Source organism: Geotrypetes seraphini, chromosome 5, assembly GCF_902459505.1.
Source record: "Geotrypetes seraphini chromosome 5, aGeoSer1.1, whole genome shotgun sequence".
NCBI lineage: Eukaryota > Metazoa > Chordata > Amphibia > Gymnophiona > Dermophiidae > Geotrypetes > Geotrypetes seraphini.
This window is the reverse complement of record NC_047088.1, coordinates 152,330,743-152,354,128: the sequence shown is the minus strand read 5'-3', so window position 1 is coordinate 152,354,128 and position 23,386 is coordinate 152,330,743. Positions and strand designations below refer to the sequence as shown.

General features: G+C 45.9%; 1 protein-coding gene across 1 annotated transcript in view; it reads left to right on the top strand.

Moving 5' to 3' along the window:
- Positions 1 to 23,386, top strand: part of CDK15 (cyclin dependent kinase 15) — a 158,819-nt gene that overhangs the window by 35,920 nt on the left and 99,513 nt on the right. Inside the window, exons 6-7 of the mRNA XM_033945924.1 lie at positions 3,137 to 3,199; positions 21,532 to 21,655. Of these exons, the coding sequence (XP_033801815.1) occupies positions 3,137 to 3,199; positions 21,532 to 21,655 (187 nt within the window). The remainder of the gene's footprint in view (positions 1 to 3,136; positions 3,200 to 21,531; positions 21,656 to 23,386) is intronic.

Below are 23,386 nucleotides of genomic sequence, written 5' to 3'. Positions count from 1 at the left end.
GGGGCACTAAGGACATGGGAAGGAGGCACTGGGGGCACTAAAGACAGGAAGGGGCACTAAGGACATGGGAAGGAGGCACTGGGGGCATTAAAGACATGGGAAGGAGGCACTGGGGCACTAAAGACAGGAAGGGGCACTAAGGACATGGGAAGGAAGCACCGGGGGCACTAAAGACATGGGAAGGAGGCACTGGGGGCACTAAAGACAGGAAGGGGCACTAAGGACATGGGAAGGAAACACCGGGGGCACTAAAGACATGAGAAGGAGGCACCGGGGGCACTAAGGACATAGGAAGGAAAGAGGGAGGGAATAGAAAGGGACAATTCTTGGGCCTGAGTGCAGAAAGAAAGAAATGAAAGAAAGGATACACAGACAGAAGGAAACACAACCAGAGACTCATGAAATCAATCACCAGACAGCAAAGATAGGAAAAATGATTTTATTTTCAATTTAATGATCAAAATGTGTCAGTTTTGAGAATTTATATCTGCTGTCTATATTTTGCACTATATTTGTCTATTTTTCTATAGTTACTGAGGTGACTGAGCTTGCGGAGATGGGATGGAACAGGGTTTTAAAATTTTAGTCCTAGTAGTTTGCCGGTCCACAAAATAATTCTTTTATTTCTGCCGGTCCATGGGTGTAAAAAGGTTGAAAAACACCGATGTAGAGTATGCCGGCTTTCTTTTTCACCCAGCCGCATGCGTTCAAAAAGCCGCGCTCGCGTTGATCAATCTTCTCCTCTCTTGCAACTTCCTGTTTCCGGTTGCGTCAGAGGAGAATATTGAACAAATGAGCACCCGCACATGCGGCTGGGCGAAAAAGAAAGCCGGCATACTCTACATCTAAGGTGAGATGGAGGGAGGGAGATGGCGGAACACTGCAGTCGGTCGGGTGTCTGCTGTTTTTGTATCACTGCCTGCCTGCGTTCACGTTACAGATCCTCCTGCATTTTTAGTGTGCACAATTGACCTGATTCGAGCTATAGGTGAACATGGGGGACACGTCATTGAAAGGGAGGACAAGTTAATTGATTTATTTTATGTTCTGTTTTTACTACAGGGCAGAGGCACTGAAACAGATTCTCAGTGCAGTAGTAGTAGTGGCAGAACTCTCTTCTGTCTTCATGGTTTTTCGCAGTACTAAGGCTTATATGGATGCTGCGGGGACGGTGACGGGGCGGTGAATGGGATGGCAGTGGCGGTGACGGGGCGGTGAAAGGGATGGCGGTGACGGTGACAGGGCGGTGAAGGGAACGGCGGTGACGGGGCGGTGCAGAGGATGGTGGGCCGGGGACGGTGCAGTGACGGGGACAGATTTTTTCCCCGTGTCATTCTCTATTGCAAGTGTAAATTGACAATGCACACAGATTTGCACGTGCAACTATGGCCTCAGTATATAGAATCTGGCCTATAGAGTGCACTCATTAAGAAGAAAACCTCCCTCACCCCAAGAAGTCTACAAAGATTAGGGAAAAGAGATGAAGTCCAACTCCAAACTAAGCAGAAAATGAAAATAATTCTATAATTTAATAAATTCTATAATAAAAAAAAAAAAAAAAAAGGACATTCACTTCATTTACTGCTTATGGATCACCATTTCCATTACACACGGAGAAGCTAAGTCCTTACAGCCTGTGTATTTTTGAGCTTGGTTGGATTTGGACACTAACTTTCCAATTTGGCCCCCAGCTTAGGGGTAAGAGATGAATTCCTTCTTTATTTTGATAATGTGTGTTTTTTTCATTTGAGTTTTTTCACACATTGCACATTTTGCACTAGTTAAGCACCACAAACATTATCCGGAGCAAGCCCGGGGATGTTTCGCAGTTAACACCTTTCTGGGTGTAAATTCGCGACAGCTTTTCCCTGGAGTTTCCAGAGGTTGCTGTGTGACTGAGGGCTTGTCCGGTTAATGCTCTTAAATTAAATTATAGAATTATTTTCATTTTCTGCTTAGTTTGGAGTTGGACTTCATCTCTTTTCCCTAATCTTTGTAGACTTCTTGGGGTGAGGGAGGTTCTTTCATTTGTTAGCTTGTTGTTGTACCTCCTCCATTTAGGGTTCTATTTTTTGTCTTGTTCAAGACTCATTAAGAAGAAAGCACCCTCCTAATGATATCCATTCTGGGATGAAAAAGTAATAAATAGAAATAAAACAAAACATAGAACTGAAAATAAGATGCTACCTTATTAATAGGCTAACAATACATTTTTTTATTATTCAAGGCAATACCTTTTTCTTCAGATTAGAAATGAGCAAATGGAATGAAAAGAAAATTCAGAAAAAATGCAAATTTTCTGACTGCCCATCCCTATTCAGTACAAGCTTTCTTCCATTGTATTAAAAAAAATTCATAACGAATCTGGTCCTGATCTGATAGCCACCTGGGTCTGATTCATAACTTCAGAGCACGGTTTGGTTTCTTAAAAGTTCATCAGCTTCAGCTATTTCTATTATTTTGCATGTTATAATTTATGTGGGATAATCTTGAGGAGAGTGTGGTCTAGTGGTTAGAGCTACAGCACCCTGAGGTTGTGGGTTCAAACCTGACACTGCTCCTTGTGACCCTGGACAAGTGAATTAATTCTCCACTGCCCCAAGTACATTAGATAGATTGTGAGTCCACCAGGACAGATAGGGAAAATGCTTGACGTATCTGTATGTAAATCACTTTGAGTGTGGTTGTTATATTACAAAAAGGCAGCATCTAAATCCCAATCTCCCTAGTTGTGTGCAGTAGTTGGCCTCTCACTAGGGCTGTTAATGTTTGTTTCCCATTCATTTCATTTTTATATGCTTGTAAATTTTATGTATGTATGCCACATCCATGTCTATAAATTAACTATAACAAAAATCGAATCTAACTAAAAAAAGGGGGAAGGGGCAAAGTATATAAGTGAAATCATTTTTTCCTCCTGCACAACCTTACATCTTGTCTAAGGTTTCTATCTGGGTTTGAGACAGTAAATAAACATCCGCTCACCGTCTCAGTTATGAGAGTAGCAGAAAGGAAAAGTGTTGATTGTGTTTATAACATTGCTTGAGACAGGGGCTAGAAAAAGAGTGATGCTACTGTGTCCAGAAGAAGGACTGGTTCTCTTCTGCCTTCTCCTAATGTCTTCTGTCCTCTTTAGCACACAGACCTGTCACAGTACATGTCCCAACACCCTGGTGGACTACATCCTCACAATGTGAAGGTAAGTTAGTTTATTTATTTATTTTAATATTTCTATTCCGTTTAAAATTTAAGCGGATACTTTTAAAACCAATAGGAGAAAATTTTTTTCACTCAGAGAAGTTAAGCTCTGGAACGCGTTGCCAGAGGTTGTGGTAAGAGCGGATAGCGTAGCTGGTTTTAAGAAAGGTTTGGACAAGTTCATGGAGGAAATGTCCATAGTCTGTTATTGACAAAGACAGGGGGGAAGCCACTGCTTGCCCTGGATTGGTAGTATGGAATATTGCTACTCCTTGGGTTTTGGCCAGGTACTAGTGACGATTGGCTACCATGAGAATGGTCTACTGGACTTGATGGACCATTGGTCTGCCCCAGTAAGGCTATTCTTATGTTCTTATAAACTCTTACATACAAATTACATAAGTTGTTTGAGATTTCACTTCTCTACTGTATAATCTAGATAAGTTAATAATTTCTTAGTTATATTTTATATATAATGTACTGTGCTTTGTGGTGTAAATTCGCTGTGTTTTCACAGTTTTTACTACTTATTGCATACCGCACTGAACCATGAGGTATTGTGGTATATAAATAAATTTTTTATTATCATTATATGGACAGACTGCCCTATCCTGGTTTTCCTATTTAATTTATATCTAGAGTTCCAATTTTTAAAGCAGGGCTACAGACTCATATATGCTTTGATGCAAAACCAGAGTTTGTTTTGAATTTTTGAACTTATTACTCTCTTTTCAAACCTAAACTGGAGGTGAGATACAAATTGAGGTACAGTATTTCTTTGCCCACAGGGTTTTTGATTTAAGTCTCATTTACTAGCAGGATTTGAGCTAAGTGCATGGTTAGTAACTAGGCCTACAGAGAATAATGTGGCTTGTGATGTATTGGGGAAAATTACTGAACTGCAGTACAGACTGACCTTTTACCACAGCTTAGTTTACTGCAGGAGTCAGTGATGTAGCTAGGACTGAATGGTTCCAGGCAAAAAAGATAATATGAGTACTCCACCCCCTTCCATAATGCCATCTCTTCAATGGGATGGGGGGAGGAAGAGAGAAGGTAAAATCCTTTAAGAGCTGTTCTAAGCAAACTCTGCAAAAAGCAAACACACATGCAAGGCTTATCACAGTAATAGAAAATGAAATCCAAAATATCACAGATATACTGTACATGTCCCAAAGCTTGACGTATTATACTTCATACATTCAGAAATAAAATATTTTTCTACCTTTTGTTGTGTAATCTTTGGTCCTAGCATCTCTTTTCCACTCTTCTGTTTTTTTTCTTAAGTCACTTTTTAGGGTCTCCTCTCCATTTGACATTTCTTCTCTCTCTTTCTTCTGTGTCCCTATCCCTTTTGTCCAGAAGCTGCCTTCTCAGTGTCCCCATCTTCCCTCCATATTCAGCATCTGTCCATTGGATCCCTATTTTACTCCATCTAGCATCATTATCTCTCCCCTTTTATCCATCATTGCCCCTCTATGTCTTTGTCTCTCCCCATGTCCAGCTTTTCCTCCTCTCTTCCTTTCCTCCTGCACATCTACCCTTGGTTGAGCCCAAGGAGGTTTAATTAACAGGAGCCGGTGTAACATGACATTGCTGAATCTGTGTCTTCACGCTGCCGCTATCTTGGCACACGCAAAACACAGTCTCTGATTGATACAATCTTCAGTCAATTAAACCTCAATGGTTTCTAATAAGCTGTTTTGGGTGAATTAATATGGCAACTTATTCGCCTACTGGCTTCACATCAGAAAATGGCCGTTTGCTTCAGCCAACCTCCTTGATTGAGCCTCTCTCTCCCTTCTCTTCCTCAGGATCAGCATCTTCCCCCTATTTCCTTTCCTGTTTTCAGGTGGTTTCTCTGTCTCTCCTCTGATTACCCCCTTCGATCTCAGAATCTCTGCAACTCTCGTTGCAGCCACTGCCCCCACCCCCCCATACTGGTCCAGGATCACTCTAGTCTCCTCCCCTGAGTGGGTCTGTTTTTTTCTCCAAATACCTCTAACTCCCTCCCTATGGTGCAGGATCAGAATTTCTCTAACCCACAGTTCTTCAACCGCCGGTCCGCGTACCGGTGTCGGTCCACAGAAAATTCTTGCTGGTCTGTGCAGGACCGGCAAAATCAACATCTTCAATTTCCTGCCAGTCTGCGCAGGACCGGCAAGATCGAGGAGCTATAATTCGCGCAGGGCCGGAGAGATAATGGGAGCCTCAGACAGTGTGCTTTCTCCCCTCCCAGCGGCTCTCCTTATTTACAAGCGCAGCGATTCAGGAAGGAAGTCTTGGAGCTTTTGCTGAGTCGGACCGCCTCTGATGATGCAACTTCCGCTTTCCTCAGAGGCGGTGCGATCCAACAAAGGACCCGAGGCTGCCTTACTGAATCGCAATGCTAGCAAGTAAGGAGAGTTGCTGGGAGGGGAGAAAACTGCTACGCATGGTGGAAAAAAAAAGGGACAGCTGCTACTGGACCTGGAGAGGGAGAAGAAGAGATGCTGCTGGGAGGGGAGGAGGGAAAGGAGTCTGGGAAGCTGCTGGGCAAGGGGAAAAAGGGACAGCTGCTACTGGACCTGGAGAGGGAGAAGGAGAGATGCTGCTGGGAGGGGAGGAGGGAAAGGAAAAGGAAGAGAGTTACTGCTAGACAGGGGGAGGAGGGAAGGGAGAAGAAAAAAGGAAGGAAACAGCTGGCAGGGAGATTAGAAGAGGGGAAGGGGAGAGACAGTAATGAGATGGGAAGGGGGTCAGCAAAGAAATTGAGAGGGACAAAGATGCTAGATCTGGTGTAGTAGAGATAAAAATGAAGAGAGCAGTGAAGCTGGAATGAATCGTGTAAAAAGGAGAGAGGGGCATAGGCTGGATGGAAAGGGGAGAGGGGCATAGAAAGAAGACAAATACCATATGGAAGTGGGAGAGGTCAGACAGTAGATAGAAGGGGCAGATGCTGGATTGAAGAGACAGAGAGGGCAGATGCTGGAAGGAAGAGAGTGAAAAGAAGATGAAAGCAGAAACCAGAGACAACGAATGATAGAAACAAATAATTTTATTTCTATTTTGTGATTAGAATATATCAGATTTGAAATATATATCCTGCTAGAGCTGGTGTTAGACATAATTGGGGACTGCAAAGTCCAGGCAGTGGCTTAGGGCTCTCTCTGACCAGGGGGGCAGTTGCCCTAGTTGCACTCCCCTAACCCTATTCCTGCTATGTGTGACTGCAGTATTCTGTTAGCATGATATTTCTGTGTAGCATTCTGTAATAATTTGGCTTATTCAGTTTTCTTGATAGTAGAGGGGATATATGTGAAGGGGAGGGGAGACAGGGGTTTTGTTGATCCTTGCTCTGTATTATTTGTATTTATAAAATGACAATTGTACAGAATATTGTTTCTTTTTATACGTTAATAAAATACATTCAGTATAAAATCATAACTGAGGCTTGTGCGGATGGGATTAGATGGTTTGCGAGGACCGAGCTCGTGGAGACGGGGCGGTAACGGGTTTTTAAATTTCAGTCCTAGTAGTTTGTCGGTCCACAAAATAATTTTTTTTTTCCGCCGATCCATAGGTGTAAAAAGGTTGAAGAATACTGCTCTAACTCATATCCCATCCCTTCCCTCCTCTCTCCTTCCTCCTGCAAGGGCCTGAAATATCTCTCCCATCCCTTCCCCATCTCGTGATCCCAGAATCTCTCTAACTCCCATACTTCTCCTCTCCTCCCCTGCCTAAGAACAACTTCTCTCTAAGTCCTGTTCTCTCCTTCCCCGCTCCCCTTTTGCGACAAACTGGTACAGATAACCACTGAAACAATAACTTCTGCCCAGCGCTGTCATAGCCTATCCTCTGCGTGACCTGCCTCTGCTGTAGCTTCTTGTGAGCAGGTTGCAACACAAGAAAGGCCCAGGAGGGGCCAGAGGGACTCTGTTTAAGTTGTTGTCTGCCAGTTACACATGGCACGTTTTCATGACTGCAGCAGAACATCATTGGGAGAGGTGGGATATGAACCCTTCCTTCCCTGGTTCTCAGCTTGCTGTCTGTTGTGCTTTTGAGCATTTGTTTGCTGAGGTGTTTTTTCTCCAGTTTTTAGTTGATTGTAAGAAAAGTTTCCCAAGATTAAAGCAGTGTTTGAGCTGTGTTTCTTTATTGATGTTTCAGCATGTTACATAACTCTTTCCTTAGTTGATGTATATTTTTTACATTCGAGAAGTGGTAATTTAAATTATCCATTGTTATAGTGTTGCCAAATTTGATGGCTTACCTAATTTCTGTTAATATTCTTTCACTTGTCTGTTCGTTCTGGCCTGGCTGATAGTAGTATAGCCTTACCAGTATTTTCTTTCACTTCACACATAGAATTTCTATCCATAAGAACTTCATGTTGCTATCTGTATCCTGCTGAATTTTTATTTTGTTAAACTCTATTCCCTCTTTAACCTATATCACCACTGCCTCTCCAATTTTTTCATTTTTATTTATTCTTTTGATAAATAAAATTCACAAGTTCATATTGATTAAGTAACATGATTCATGAACAATGTTACAAAGAAAATAAGCAATGACAGGAATGAGGAAACATTAAACAATTCTCCTTGGACTACTAATAAAAAGGGGGATGGAGTATAAATCAAGGAGATCTGAAAAAGAATCAGAAATGCCAGTGGCGTAACAAGGGGGGGTGGGGCAGGAGGGGTGCATGCCCTGGGTGCATGCTCTAAGTGGGTGCACAGCCAGCCCACCGGGTCTGGAACCTCCCGCCCTACTCTGCTGGTGCTGCTTTCCTGAAACAGCAGCAGGGGCAGTAACGTTTAAATTCAGTCATCGTGGGATCTTCCTGCACCTCACGTGGTTGCTGGTCCAACCCCCACATTGTTACTTCCTTGTTCTGTAGCAGAGCCGGCAGCTGCGGAGAGGTGTAGCAAGGTTCTGCGATGTCTGCGTTTAAGTTTACAGCCACTGCTGCTGGTTCAAGAAGCATACAGCAGTGGTGGAGAGGTGATGGGCAAGATACTGGATGGCATTAGGTTGGAGGGCAATGTTCCCTCTAAGCTGCCGTGAACCAGGAGCAGCACTTCCCGCCACCAGGATATATTTTGGAGCAGGCCAAATAGCTGCTCCCTGCAGTCTGGGGGTTAATCCATCTTCCACCCCCCACTCCCCCATGGGATCCATCTCTGCAGCTCTTTCATCCTTCAGGTAGCTGGCAGCGTGAGTGAATACATGCTGCCTTCGGCAGCCTAAAAGCTTTCTTTTTGCCACTGCTTCCTGTTGCTTGTCCTCTCATAGGCGGGAAGCAGGAATAGAGGGAAAGCATACGGGCTACTGAAGGCAGCATGTTTACTCACGCTGCCGGCTGCCGTACCAGATCCCATGGAGGGGAGGAACGCAGGGGTCACTGGTGGATTACAGGAGGTGTTAGAGAAATGCTGGACCAAGGGGATGGAGAGGGAAAAAGAAAGATACCAGACCTCCGTGGAAGGGGAGGATAGAAATGCCAGACCATGGTAGGGACTAGGAGGAGGAGGGAAGAGAAGGAGAGAAGAAGAGATACCAGACCACAAGAAGGGAAAAAAGGAAGGAGAGAGATGGACTACTGGAGGGAGAGAGAAGGAGAGAGAGAGATGCCAGACCAGGGAAGGGAAGAAGAAGAGAGATGTAGGGGAGAGGAAGAAGAGAAGGACAAAGATATACTACTCCACAAAGGGGGATGAGGGAAGGGAAGGAGGGGAGAGTGATTGATACCAGACTGAGGGAAGGAGAAGAGAAAGATGTCAGACCACTATTGGGGGAAGAGAGAGGGAAGAGATGTTGCACAGGGATGGAGAGGAAGGGGAGAGAAAGAGAGAGGAAATGGTGCACTGGAATGGGAGGGGTGGGAAAGGGAAGAGAGATGGAAAAAAATGCTGATTAAGAAAGGGTGGGATGGGGAGGGACAGTTTATTTTGTAGTTTTCAATGTTGAGGATGTTTTATTTTGACTCAGTTTGTATCAGTTGTTCTATGACAACGAATAAACATATTTAAATATATAAGAAAAGATGGGAATAGGGGAGAAGAAAGAGAGAGAATATGGTACACATGGATGGAAGGGAAGGGCAGAGAGAGGGAGGAGATGGTGCACATGGATAGATGGGAAGGGAAGATATGGAATAGTAGATAGAATTGAGAAAGAAGAAAAATTTAAGAAAGTTGAGTATTGAAAGTTAATGCCAAAGATGGATGTAGAACAAAACACAAAAGACTCCCTCCCATCAATAATGGGCAAGTTTCTCAAATAATATGATCATATAATATTTAAAGGATTTTAAATAAGCTCTTCAGCAAGGCGCCACAAGCAACGGTACAATGTCGCTGGAAAGGTGCTTGTTTACAAGAGTTGAGAGAGAAAGGAACTCCAAAGAAGGTTAAAGGATATAGTGAGAGGAATATTTGGAGGGCTTAGGATGCCAAAGATAGGGTAAGTATTACATTTTTGAAAACAGCCAGGTTTTCAGATGTTTGCGGAAGAGTTGGAGAGAACTCAGGATCCGAAGGGGGGAGGTAAGGTTGTTCCAGAGCTCAGTGAATCTGAAGGGGAGGGAGGTCCCTAGTTTTCCTGCACGGGAAATGCCTTTTAATGAAGGAAAGGATAGTTTTAGTTTGTGAGTGGGTCTGGTGGTATTAAGATTTATGGAGTTCCAGGAAAGTTTGTTGCAATCTCTCAATTGGTATTTCCTAACTTCCCTGTTTTGATGGGTATCTCACTCCAAACTGTATGTTCCTGAATGACCATTATCTTTTTCCCTCATTCTAGTTTATTTATTAAAAAATTTATATACCCCATACAACTATGTGGTTTCCATACCACATACATAAAATCTTGTTTCCCTACGATTATCACATATAACATAGACATGTCTAAACAACATCATTAATCGTCCCTGTTATAAACAGGGATAGAAAGCAAATTCAATCAATTCAGAAATACAAGCAAGCTTTAAATCATACATTGCTGTAAAAAAATAAAAAATAAAAAATAAATTCTAAAAGGCGATTATCAACTGAAATATACCTTAGCATAAGAAGGTATTGGCAAATAATTGAGTTTTCAGCATTTTCTTAAAATTCATCCTCCCCATACAAAACCACAGGATACCAGGCAAGGCATTCCATAGTTCTAAGCCAGCCACAGATATCATTGATGCTCCGATCCTAGCATGCATAGTTGACATTCTACCCTCCAAACTTTATTTCATCCCATTTACATCTCTAAACTCTCTTTTCGGTTTATAGATCTCAAAAAATTTTTGTAAGATCTTTGGGGAAGCATGATACAATGTCTGATGTATAATCTCAACAATCTTAAACTGCGCTCTTTGTTGCATAGGTAACCAATGTAATTTCTTCAACACAGGAGTTATATGGGTACTCCTAGGAGCCCCTATGATTAATCTTTTTTAAATAGCAGCCTGGTTCAATCTTGGTTAAAGTAAAGCCCATCCTTTCAGAATAGGGTCTCCCTTCCTGAGAATTTTACCAAGTTCCTAAGAAATCTATGTTGATAATCCTGTTGCTGAAGTGCCTTTCAGTTTGCTCTGAAATACAGTGAAACTGTAGAAGATATACCCAGGCTTCAAAGATGTGATTTATAGCTGCTGTACTAGGTGGCAGGCAGCAAGGGCATTAGAGAGCAAACTACTCTAGATCAATGTTTCCTAAGATGGTCTTGGGGTACCCCCTTGCCAGTCAGGTTTTCAGGATATCTAGAATGAATAATTATAAGATTGGTTTGCATATGCGGCTTTCATTGTATGTAAGTTTCTTTCAAGCATATTAATTATAGATATCCTGAAAACCTGACTAGGAAGGGGGTACTCTAAGATCAATTTGGGAAACATTGCTGTAGACCAGGGGTGTCAAAGTCCCTTCTCGAGGGCCGCAATCCAGTCAGATTTTCAGGATTTCCCCAATGAATATGCATGAGATCTATTTGCATGCACTGCTTTCATTGTATGCTAATAGATCTCATGCATATTCATTGAGGAAATTCTGAAAACCTGACTGGATTGCGGCCCTCGAGGAGGGACTTTGACACCCCTGCTCTAGACAGTGCTAATCAGGGCCTCTTGAATTGTAATATTTCTTTAGAAATATAATATTATTGTATTAACTTAATGTATCATTAATTACAGACATATTACTACTATTACTACTACTCTTTATTATTTCTAAAGTGCTACCAGACGCACGTAGCGCTATACAACAAACATGCAAGAGACGGTCCCTGCTCAAAGAACTAACACTCTAAATATGACAGACATACAGGACAAAAGTGATTTATACATGCAACTCAGGTGGGAAAGCACAAAGGACTTAGAGGTAGGGGAGTAAAGAGGGAATGACTACAGATATGGGTGCTTTTACAAGTTGGTAGGGTCAGATATAAATACAGTTTCCAAAAAGTGGTTTTTAAGTCCGAATTTGACCACCACCAGAGACAGGGCATGATGCATCAGAAGGACAAGACTTTCTCAGCTCATTAGACTCCTCCTTCTCCACATCGCAATACCCACCCCTGGATTGTTACTGATAAGTATTGTTCTGTTTGCTCTCCTTCAGTGGGCCCTCCTGACAATTTCGGGCCCTAGGCATTGCCCTAGGGAGGAAGACTCCGGATAAGTTCACGGGGAGGAGGGAGAGGGAGGGGGGAGAAATAGGAGGATTCCGGATAGGAGAATGGGGGGAGGAGGAGGAGGACTCCGGTTAGGTCCGCGAGTGTAGGATTACTAGATATCTGGTTTCCCCAGACAAAAGTTCTAAAATTTAAAAGTCACTTCCTATATCACTTCCTATATCAACCAATCTAGGTGACCCTTATTTAGTACAATCATTGTGGTGCTTTAGTTCCAAGGCGCACCATCTGGACACTTAGGGCTTGCCCCATCTGTCTTCAGCTTTCTAGTATTACGAAGAAGCTCAGTAATCTTAAGCAAGAATTGGATGCAATCAAAGCAGCTTCCATCACTGCACAGAATCATACCAATTTACTACCACTGCCTCAAAGAGTAATGCAATCAAGGAATAAATGGATCACAGCAGGGTCAGGCAGACTGTGACATGTGACACAGAAATATCCACCCTCACAGTTGCACCGACAGAATTCTTTTGCTCCATTACAGCATTGCAGTACTCAAGAAAGAACTGAAATGAAACTGGAACCAGTGAAGGTAACTCATGATGAAAAGCACTCACAAAGGAAGAGTAAGAAAGCTCAATCCAATAAATTATTAATTTTAGGGGATTCCATCATCAGAGACATTAACATTTAAACACAAGCAGGGCAGGATTAACCAATAGGCCAAGTAGGCACATGCCCAGGTGGGCCCAATGAAGGAGGCATCAATATTGTTTTTTCCAAATGGCGATGGGTCCCTCCAGCATTGATCGGCAATGCAGCCCCACCCCAGTCGGCAATGCAGCCCCCCCCCCATCGACGGAAAGTAAGACAAGCAAGCATCGTGGGTAAGAAAGGCAATGGGAACTGTAATTGTGCAAGCGGTGCTGCTTGCCCAAAGCTTCTCTCTGTTTCCGCCTGGGCGCATGGTGGGGTGGGGTGGGGTGGGTCAGGGGGCCCAGTGTACTTGTGTGCCAAGGGGCTCTCGACGAATTACTCCTGCCCTGAACACAAGTCAAGGAACCTAAAACAGTGACGTGTCTTCCACGATCCTCGGCTACCAGGAGAACCCAACAAATACTGTCTATAATTAAGGAAGAAACTAAGAATTCTAAAGCTGATGTTGTTATCCTTTTGGGAAGAAATGACCTGACCAACAACTCCCCACTTACAGCATTGAAAGCCTTTCGGGAGCTAGGGAAGGGCTTAAAACCTTTTGTAAAGACTGTAGCTTTCTCAGAAGTACTGCCTACATATGGAAAGGGAGAGTAAAGAGTTAATAACACAGAGGACTTCAATAGATGGCTCAAAGCCTAGTGTCATCAAGAAGGCTTTAGGTACATAGGAGGATGGGGAAATACATGGAAAAACAAGAAACTATATTGTACTGATGGGTTACATCTTACTACAGCAGGAAAAAAAAATCCATGGTACATACCGTATATGTCCCCCCAAAAGTGGGTGGAAATAAGGGTGTGTCTTATGGAGCGAATGTCACCTTACCCCCCATACCTTCCAAACTGAATGGAGAGAGTCTACTGGTGTTTTCAGGGCATGCGCGCAGTAGCAGCATGCTGGCCTTCCTTGTGGGCTGAGGGTAACAGTGAGACCGCAGCTCGAGTTGCTGTGCCAGTCCACTTGCGCTCTGGCTAGTGGAAGAACTCAGTCAGTGGTGCCAGTCAGTCACGGCTAGCGCTGTGCGTCGAAAAGGTCAGGCTGTGAAGTACCTGCGGGGAGCGAGCGAGGGGAGGGGCTGCTCAAGTCGGAGCCTCTGCTGCCGAGAAGGGCTGCTGCAAGAAGCTCAGCGCCAGAAAAAAGGGTTGCCCGAGTTAGAGCCTCTGCCACCAAAAAGGGCTGCTGTGAGGAGCTCAGCGCACAGAAGAAGCAGTGCACCGCCACTGCTGCTCGCACAGCTGGCCAATCCCTGGCACAACATGCTGCTGTTCCAGCATGACCCAGAGAATGGACAGAGTGGATGGAACTCAAGCCTCTTCCTGAACCCAGCACAGACAAGTGTCGACTAAGGGCACTATGGTTTCCTGGATGTTCTCCCGTGTTTGGTGTAAGTATGGCCTACAATAGCAGCACAAGGGTATTCATTGTTCCCTGACCATATTTTCAGCCCTTTTACCTTCCTTTTTAGAGTTCTGAGGTGGTTCTCACTTAGGTGGGCACTTATAGGACTTTGCTGCGTTTTACTTCCAGGTTGGAGATTTTTAAATGAGCCTGTCGCAGCCTACCTCTAGACCACCAGATGGGGGGACAGGGTACAGGGCAGGGTGAGGTGCTGGGTGCAGAGCCTGGCAGGGAAGGGGGCTGGGTTCAGAGCCTGCTAGGGAAGGGGGGGACAGGATGCAGAGCCTGGCAAGGAGTGAGGGGTTGATTGCAGAGCCTGGCAAGGAGTGAGGGGTTGGATGCAGAACCTGGCAGGGAGGGGGGAATAGGGTGCAGTGCCTGGCAAGGAGTGAGGGGGGCTGGGTGCAGAGCCTGGTATATATTAGTACACAATTTGGTTCAGAATATTTTTTTTCTTGTTTTCCTCCTCTAAATCTAGGGTGTGTCTTATGGTCAGGTGCGCCATATGGAGAGAAAATACGGTAATTGAAATGAAAATAAGTCTAAAAACCCACTTAAATTGGCACTTGGATGATGAAAAAGACAGGTCGTCCAACTGCCGATAATCAAAACGGGGTTTAGACATATCTAGAGGCAGCTTAGGCCTTTTGACCGCCGCTGTGCGCACAGAGCAAAAAGGGACATTTTTGGAGGAGTGGTTAGGGTGGGAGGTGGGGGATCTGGCCAATCAGAATCCTAGGTCACTCCCAGCACATCCCAGAATGCATTGGAAGACAGGCCTAAGATTCTGGTTGGTCCAGGTGCCTAAGGCTCCCTCCTATAAGGGGTTCAGGGGGTATCCAGCAAAAGAGATTGGGCATCTCTCCTGCTGGCAAACTTTTGGGGATTTGGGTGGGGGTGTCCGGCAGGAGATGAACATCTTTCCTACTGGTGAACTTTCAGGGGTTCCGGGGAAGGGATCTAGGAGGAGTGATTGGGCATCTCTCCTGCCGGCAAACTTTCAGGGGTTGTGACAGGTTCTGGCTGGAGGGACTGGGCATCCTTCCTGCTATGGTCGTTGGGAGGGGGTCATGATGGGTGTGGGCAGGAGGGACTGGGCATCCCTCCTGCTGAGATCATTGCATGGGAGGGGGGGACACAGTTCCATGATTCTCTAACCCTTGTGACAGACCCCGGTTAGAGAATCGTGGTTTTAGGTGAAGGACTAGTCCCTGCCAGGCCTAAAAGGTCTTGTTTTGGGCATTTGGGACTTGGACAAATTTTTGTTCGGGAATAGGGCTTAAAGACAGACGTAATGGGGGTCTGAGTGATTAAACGCCTGAATGTACAGGTAGGCCATTCTTGAAAAACCCACATTTTTAATGTTTATTTTGAGAATGGACATTTCCCTGCTGCCTACTTTGGGCGCCTAGGGCCTTAGGCCAAAAAGGGACTTAGACCTTTTTTTTTTATTATGCCCCTCCGTGTTAACAAAAGAAAATAACAGAAATAAATTGGATCCTCCTTTAGTCATCACAAAAGAATCCATATGGGCTTAAATTGTATCATTGCATATTGTAATGATACTTTCTGATTACTATAGATCTAACATTTAGAAATCATTATCCCCAGTAACTGTTCAGGGCAGTGGCGTACCTAGCATATGTGACACCCGGGGCCCATCATTTTTTGATCCACCCCCCATCTGTACAAAAAACATGATTTTTAGTAACAAGCCACACGTCACACATGAGTACCTAGGAAAAGGCAGCATCTTACATACTGCAGTGAGCAGTACAACATCAATACACCCATTGTAAAACTAAACAAGCCAGATCAATCCTACACCGTCAATCCTAATAGAAAACCATGTCTTTCGAACACACAGAAAACACCTTTGCCTAGTATGGAATATGTAATCACAAACTAACCCCTCCCTCTTTTACAAAACTGTAGTGTGGATTTTAGTCACGGTAGTAACAGCTCTGACACTCATAGAATTCTGAGCATCAGAGCTGCTACCACCACGGCTGGCACTAAAAAACGCTCCACAGTTTTGTAAAAGGGGGGATAAAATAGAAATACATAGACAAAGGTTACATTGAACCAGTAAGATGCTGGACTCTGCATACAATGCAACACCACAGAAACAGTGACACATGTCTCCTAAAGCAATAAATAGAAAATTTTTTTCTACCTTTGTCTTCTGTGGTTTCTGCTTTCCTCATCTTCTTGTAACTCTCTTCCTTCCATTCACTGTCTGCCATCTCTCTTCCCCTATATGGCATCTTCTCTCCTTCTATGCCCCTTCCAGAAACTGTATGCCTCCCCCTTCCATCTCTCCTTTCACCCCCATTGGTCTGGCATCTCTCTCCTCTCCTTCCCTCTCCCACACCTGTCCTCTGCAATCCCTTTCCATTTTTCCCCTCATTTTCCTTTTCAATTTATTTTCTGCATCTGTCTAGATTACGTTCTTACTACCCTCTCATCAATGTCCTTTTTTACTGTCTACCTAAGCTTGCCACCTCTTTCCCTCACCCCTCCAGTGTTTCCCTAACTCAATCTTTTTCTCCCCATCATGTCCCCTCCTTTTATTTATCCCCTCCTTCCATCATGCACTTCCATCCAGTGTCTTCTCCCCTCTTTCTCTCCTCCTGTTTCCTTCCTGCATTTGCTCCCTTATCTCTCCCATCTGCACTTCCATCCAGCATAGGCTCCCCACTACCATCCAATGTCTGCCATTTCTCTCTTTATCCACCCTTCTTCAATTAGCATCTGCCCCCTTTCTTTCCCTCCAATATCCTTCCCCCTTATGTCTCTTCCCTTTCTCTGTACATCAATTCAGCACCACCCTTCCATATCATCCTGCCCCCTTTCTTTCCCTCCACCACTCTTCCATTCCAGCAATCCTGCTCTTTTCTCTACCTTCATGCAGCAATGTCCCACGATGACTGTAGCTGCTGGCTGCCAGACCACCCCACTCCGACGTACTTGCTCTGGAGCGGACTCGGCAGCCGCATGCTGAAAGGTCCCGTGATGACTCGTCTGCTGGCTCTGCTCTGGAAGAAGTAAGTTACGTCGGAGGGGGTGGACCCGGAAGACGCAGGGAGTTGTGGCAAAGTCCCGCAATGACTGCGTCGGCCGGGTCCACCCCTCCGACGTAACTTACTTCTTCCGGAGCAAAGCTGGCAGATGAGTCATCGCGGGACCTTCCTGCACCTCAGCGCAGCTGCTGACTCTGCTGCAAAGAAAGTAAGTCAGAGGTAACGTGACCATTTATTTTTTCATCAAAAGGGGACATCTATTAATTGACTGTGTATCCTTTCTTTCATTTCTTTCTTTCTGCACTCAGGCCCAACAATTGTCCCTTTCTATTCCCTCCCTCCTTCCTTCCCATGTTCATAGTGCCCCCAGTGCCTCCTTCTCATGTCCTTAGTGTCCCCAGTGCCCCCGTCCTGTGTCCTTAGTGCCTCCAGTGCCTCCTTCTCATGTCCTTAGTTCCCCCAGTGCTTCCGTCCTGTGTCCATAGTGCCCCCAGTGCCTCCTTCCCGTGTCCTTAGTGCCCCCAGTGCCTCCTTCTTATGTCCCCCCACTGCCTTCCAGATTTTGTCCACCCACAAAGCCAGCCTGCCTGCCTGTCTACCTATCTCCCTCCCTCCCTGCCGCGCTAAAGCCAGCCAGCTTGCCTGCCTACATCCTTCTCTCCCTGCCGTGGGAAAAAAAAAGCACCTTCCTTTCTCCCGGTCCATGCCGCTGCAATCTTACCTCCCCGTTGCTGCTGCTAATCGTCGCCGACAATATGTCTTCTTTCCGATGTCAGAATTGACATCGGAAAGAAGACGTATTGTCGGCCAATTCTGACATCAGAGAGGACGTTCCGGGCCAGCCTGCCTGGCTGGCCCAGAATGTCCTCTCCACAGTCAGAATTGACATCGGACATAAGACATATTGTCGGCGGCGATTAACAGCAGCAATGGGGAGGTAAGATTGCAGCAGCGCGGATTGGGGGAAAGGAAGGAGAGAGGCACTTTTTTTTTTCCGCTTTGGGGGTGGACAAAATCTGGAAGGCAGTGGGGGGACATGAGAAGGAGGCACTGGGAGCACTAAGGACACAGGAAGGAGGCACTGGGGGGCATAAGACGCACCTTAGATTTAGAGGAGGAAAACAAGAAAAAAAACCAACATTCTGAACCAAATTCTCCCTGCCAGGCTCTGTGCCATACTCCTTGTCAGCACCCTGTCCCCCCTTCCTGCCAGGCTCTGTACCCTGTCCCCCCTCTGGTGGTCTAGTGGTAGGCAGGGGCAGGGCACAGGGCAGGCACGCCTAGTGGCAGGCAGGCACGCCTAGTGGCCTAGTGACAGGCAGGCTGGCCCCATACCCCTCACATACCCTAAATCATCCCCCCATATCCCCCCAGTACCTTAAATCATCCCCCTACGTACCCCCAGTACCTTTTTAAATCATACCCCCTGTACTTTTTAAAATCCCTCCCTTCTTCCCTCCCTAGATGGCTATCCTGGTATTTTAAAACATCCACTCATCCCCCCCTCCCCATACCGTGATGCAATCTTTGGCGGTCTAGCGCTGTATCGGCAGCCTCCCCTGTTGGACAGCCACCCAAGTCCCCATCTGCCGTGACGGTAATAGGCAGGTGTAAGCCCCGAGCGCGCCTGCCTGGTCTCGTGCCACCCGGTCTCAGCTCGGTCCAGCGCTGCATCGGTTGAAAGTGAAAGCCAGACATGAGCCCCGAGCGCGCCTGCCTGGTCCCGCGCCGAAGCTCGAATGGTGCCATCAACTCCCGTGAGTCTCGCGAGAACCAACAGCACCATTTGGGCGGCGGCACAGGACCAGGCAGGCGCGAGCTCCGAGCGCGGACCGGGGGAAAGGAAGAGCAGGAGGACCCGGACCTGGCCGGCTTTTCACCCCCTCAAGCCGTGCACCCGGGGCGGACCTCCCCCCCCCCCCCCCCGCCCCCGCTTGGTACGCCACTCTATCTGAGGCCCAGCCATAAGCCAACATCTGGTAGGTTTTGGCCTTGAGCAGACAAATCTGCCCTGCTTTTTAACAACTCTAGATTAGTATTTTTTTATTTATACACTGTTAACAGTTTTTACATCAAGAGTACTCTTTAAAAAAGTATCTGTAATAGAAATTTATGATTTAATTTGCTGCTGTGAATATATCAGTTTCCAACTCTAGCAATATATTCCACAGGCCCACTACTCTGTCCTTTCAGGAACTGTTCCTTGACCTGTCCATTGCGGCCTTCAGAACTTTTCTAATGAAATTCAGTGAGAATTTATGGTCCGGAGAATGCCTGGGGTATAATTTCGGACTCCTGCTCTGCTGGTTCTAAGCTAACTTGCATCTTATGCAAACACTGAAATTGTCTTCTGTTAGCAAATCTGACATCCTCTGGCAGAGTGGTGACTCCAGCATAATTGTTCTCCTGTCTCTCCTTTTATGCACCAGCTTTTTTATTCTCCACCCCCCCCCCCACACACCCCTTTCCACTTACCAGACGCGAGCCCCGAGCGTGCCTGTCTGGTCCTGCGCCGACGCTTGAGCGCGCCTGCCTGGTCTCGTGCCGCCCGGTCTCAGCTCGGTCCAGCGCTGCATCGTCCGGAAGTGAAAGCCAGACGCGAGCCCCGAGCGCACCTGCCTGGTTCCACGCCGACGCTCGAATGGTGCCGTCAACTCCCGTGAGTCTTGCGAGAACCAACAGCACCATTTGGGCGGCGGCACAGGACCAGGCAGGCACGAGCCCCGAGCGCGGACCGGGGGAAAGGAAGAGCAGGAGGACCCGGACCTGGCCGGCTGTGCACCCCCCCAAAGTCGTGCACCCAGGGCGGACCTCCCCCCACCCCTTGGTACGCCACTGGTTCAGGGTTTACTAGTATGAAGTCTAGGGTTACCAGATGTCCGGATTTCCCTGGACATGTCCTCTTTTTGAAGACTCTGTTGGCCATTCGGGCGCTTTTAAATTTTAGAACTTATGTCTGAGGAAACCAGATATCTAGTAATCCTACACTCGCGAACCTAACCGGAGTCCTCCTCCAACTCCCCCCGTGCTCCTATCCGGAATCCTCCTATTTCTCCCCCCCACACCCCGCAAACCTATCCGGAGTCTTCCTCCCCAGGGCTGGATTAAAGGGTAGGCCCAGTAGGCAAGTGCCTAGGGCCCGAAATTGTCAGGAGAGCAAACAGATCAATACTTTAAAAAAAAATTTTCAAATGGTGATGGGGATCCCCAGCATTGATTGGCAACGCGGGCCCCCCCATCGATGTAAAGTAAGATTGGCAACATGGGCCCCCCGGCATCGATGACAAGTAAGATCGGCAACGGCAACCATTATTTTGCAAGTGGTGCAGAGCCCAAAGCTTCCCCCTCTGACACAGCTTCCTGTTTCCGCCTGAGCGGAATGTCAGATGGAAAATTTGGTCAAGCAGCACCACTTGCAAGATAATGGTTACTGCTGCCGATCTTGTTGTCTATGCCGGGGGGAAGGGGAGCGCATTGCCAATTTTACCTATGTTGCAAATCTTACTTTCCATCGATGGGGGGGCTGTGTTATCGATTGATGCTGGGGGGCCCTGTCACTGTTTGAAAAAAAAAAAAAAAAATCGTTATTCAGAAAGAAAGGTGAGTGGTGACCCGTGAAACTGAGGGGAAGGGAGGGAGATGGGCTTGGGTGGAGGGAGAGAGAGCGAGAGAAGGGGGCCGTCAGGCAGATGATGAAAGTGGGGAGAAGGGAGAGAAAGGAGGGGGCAGGGCAGATGATGGAAGTGGGGAGAAGGTAGAGAGAGAGAGAAGGGGATAGATGATGGAAGTTGGGAGAACTTGTGTCCTCAGCATCAGGAGCATGTGGAAAAGCATCAGCAGCAGCAGCAGCAGTGAGGAAGTGAGGGGCCCTCACCTCTTCACCACTGATAAATCACCAGACAACAAAGGTAGGAAAAGTGATTTTATTTTCAATTTAGTGATTGAAATGTGTCAGTTTTCAGAATCTATATCTGCTGTCTATAGTTTGCACTATTCTGGAAGAAACATATTTCTTTCTATTTCTCTGGTGTTGTACAGTATGCAGAGTCTGGCATCTTAGGGTTTTGTTTGTGTATATTAAGACTTTTAGGTTGTGGTCCTGTATTTGCTTAGGGTTTATTTGTGTTCCACACATGTAACCAAGGCCAGGTGTTCTGGTAGGAATGAATATCGTGAAGCGTTATTGGTGTCATGGCCCCAAGTGGGAAGATATTTGTTGGCCCTGAGCTCAGGGCCACATCTGGAGGGCCTCTGTGCATATGTGGATGTCGATGTGATGACGCATGAGCGTGATGTGATGACATCGACGTCCATGCATTCCTAGAGGGCCCTCTAAATGCGGCCTTGTGCTCGGGGAAGGAAACATAAGGTTCGTGTGGGGATGGGGATGAAGGCAGAATGGGGTAGGGTGAGTGGTGGAACAGGGCAGGGTCTGAGGTGGGCCAAGTGTCCTCCTTTTGTAACCCTAATGAAGTCCATCAGCTATTAGCAGTAATTGAGCTATCATGTTGAAACAACTTAAATGTAAAAAATATGCAGGTTTCTTTAAAAAAAAAAAAGGAATAACCCAATAACTCTTTTTCTGAGGCAGCTTTTCATGTTTCAACTCTTGCGAGGCTTGGCCTATATCCATCGCCAACACATCCTGCACCGGGATCTGAAGCCACAGAACCTGCTCATCAGTTATCTAGGAGAGCTTAAGCTGGCTGACTTTGGTGAGCCATTCACAATTACTTTCTCCTTCTGATAGTCAACAGGCCAATATCTAGCTAGCAGCAGTCAGTGTTTCTTTAAACTGTCACCGGCTCTCAGAAGCTATCTTTGGCGATGCCCAGAAAGTAGCTGGATACAGTCATCATTCAGTGCTGTATCTGCATGGCTAATTGGTCATAGTTAGGATTGCTTTTTATGCAGTCCAACATACTTGGCTAGTTATGCAGGCATCTGCACTGAATCACTTGTGCCCGCATAACTCCTAGCTCCACTCTGATTCTGCTTCTTGACCACCCAGACACTAACTGGAGAGTTGCCATGGTGGTCAAAGTGGATATTCAATGGTACTACCTGGTTAAATGACACTGAATATTACTGTAGCTCCTAAGATGACCAGTACAATCTAATCAGGCAGGAGCTTCACTGAGCACTGGCTAAACCAAATATGGCTTTTTAATTTTAGCTTTAAATCCCAATGGTCCCATTTCTTAGATGATGACAAAATAAATCCCAGAATGCAACGGGCTACTTACTTGTGTCTCATCTTTTTTATAATTCTGTAGCTTCCTTTTTGTGTTAACTTTTCATACATACTTTTCAACACAATGAAGCCTGTGGAGGGAAATAAGATACCACTGGATGATGTGTTAGAATGGATGTTTTAGGATGAAAGTGACATCCCTTCAGTTAGACAAATTTTGATTTTTTTTTTTTTTTTAAAGCATCGCCACCTGTAAGTGCCAGCATTTCAGAAAATCACTATTTGCACATAGAGATCAACAGGTGTAGAGTGTAGCTTAAGCATGGTGTGGGTGGGGTAACCAAGTACACATGTATTCCCCATCTTACAGAGGGAATATATGTCTATGTGTAAATTTCCCCACTGGGGTTTGCACCAGCTCAAAATCACACACAGATTATTTTGCTCAGGGCTTTACAAGAGGGATTAAGGAAGTAATTCTCCTTGATCCCCACTGTCTATTTCTGCCTCCAAAAAGTGAACAATTGTGGCCTCACTTACTTAATTGACAGACAGGTTTGTAAAATGCAACTAGCTACATGTTGCTAAATTGCCACTTTCATGTATAAGAGCCAGCACTTAAATGTGGAACATGCTAAGCTGATGCCACTGTTTTTCTGCGATGTAAATTTGAAAAATGGCTGCCCCTGTTGTACATACTGGCAAAAATACATATGCATTTTTGCATTTCCTTATATGTTTACAAAAGGCTCTGGGGCTCATAATTTCAAAAAAGGCTAAAAAGTGGCCTAAATGGGTACTTGGACGATCAAAAAGCCTGATAGTCCAAGTACCCATAACCAAAGCTGATTTTAGACGAATCTAAAACCAGCTTAGGCCTTTCCCCTGCCTCTAAACGCATAGAGCGAAAAGAGGCGTTTTTAGAGGAGGGGAAAGGGCGGGAGGTGGATCAACCTAGACCTAGGCATCCAGCAGGTATAACCAAAAGTTTAGGCAGGTTGCCTAGTCAGCACTTATACATTTTGACTTAGACCAAGTCAAAACAAGTATAAGTGCCGAAAAAGGGCCCGCTGAGCTGATGGCGGCTGCCGCGATCAGCTCAGCGGCTCGGCATCCTACCCACCCACAACGCAACCATCATGGCAGGAGAGATGGCTCATCTCCCCTGCCATGATGGCGATCACCCCTCTACCCGAACTGCCGTGACCCGCAGCAGGAGAGATGCCCAATGTGGCAATCTCTCCTGCCGCGA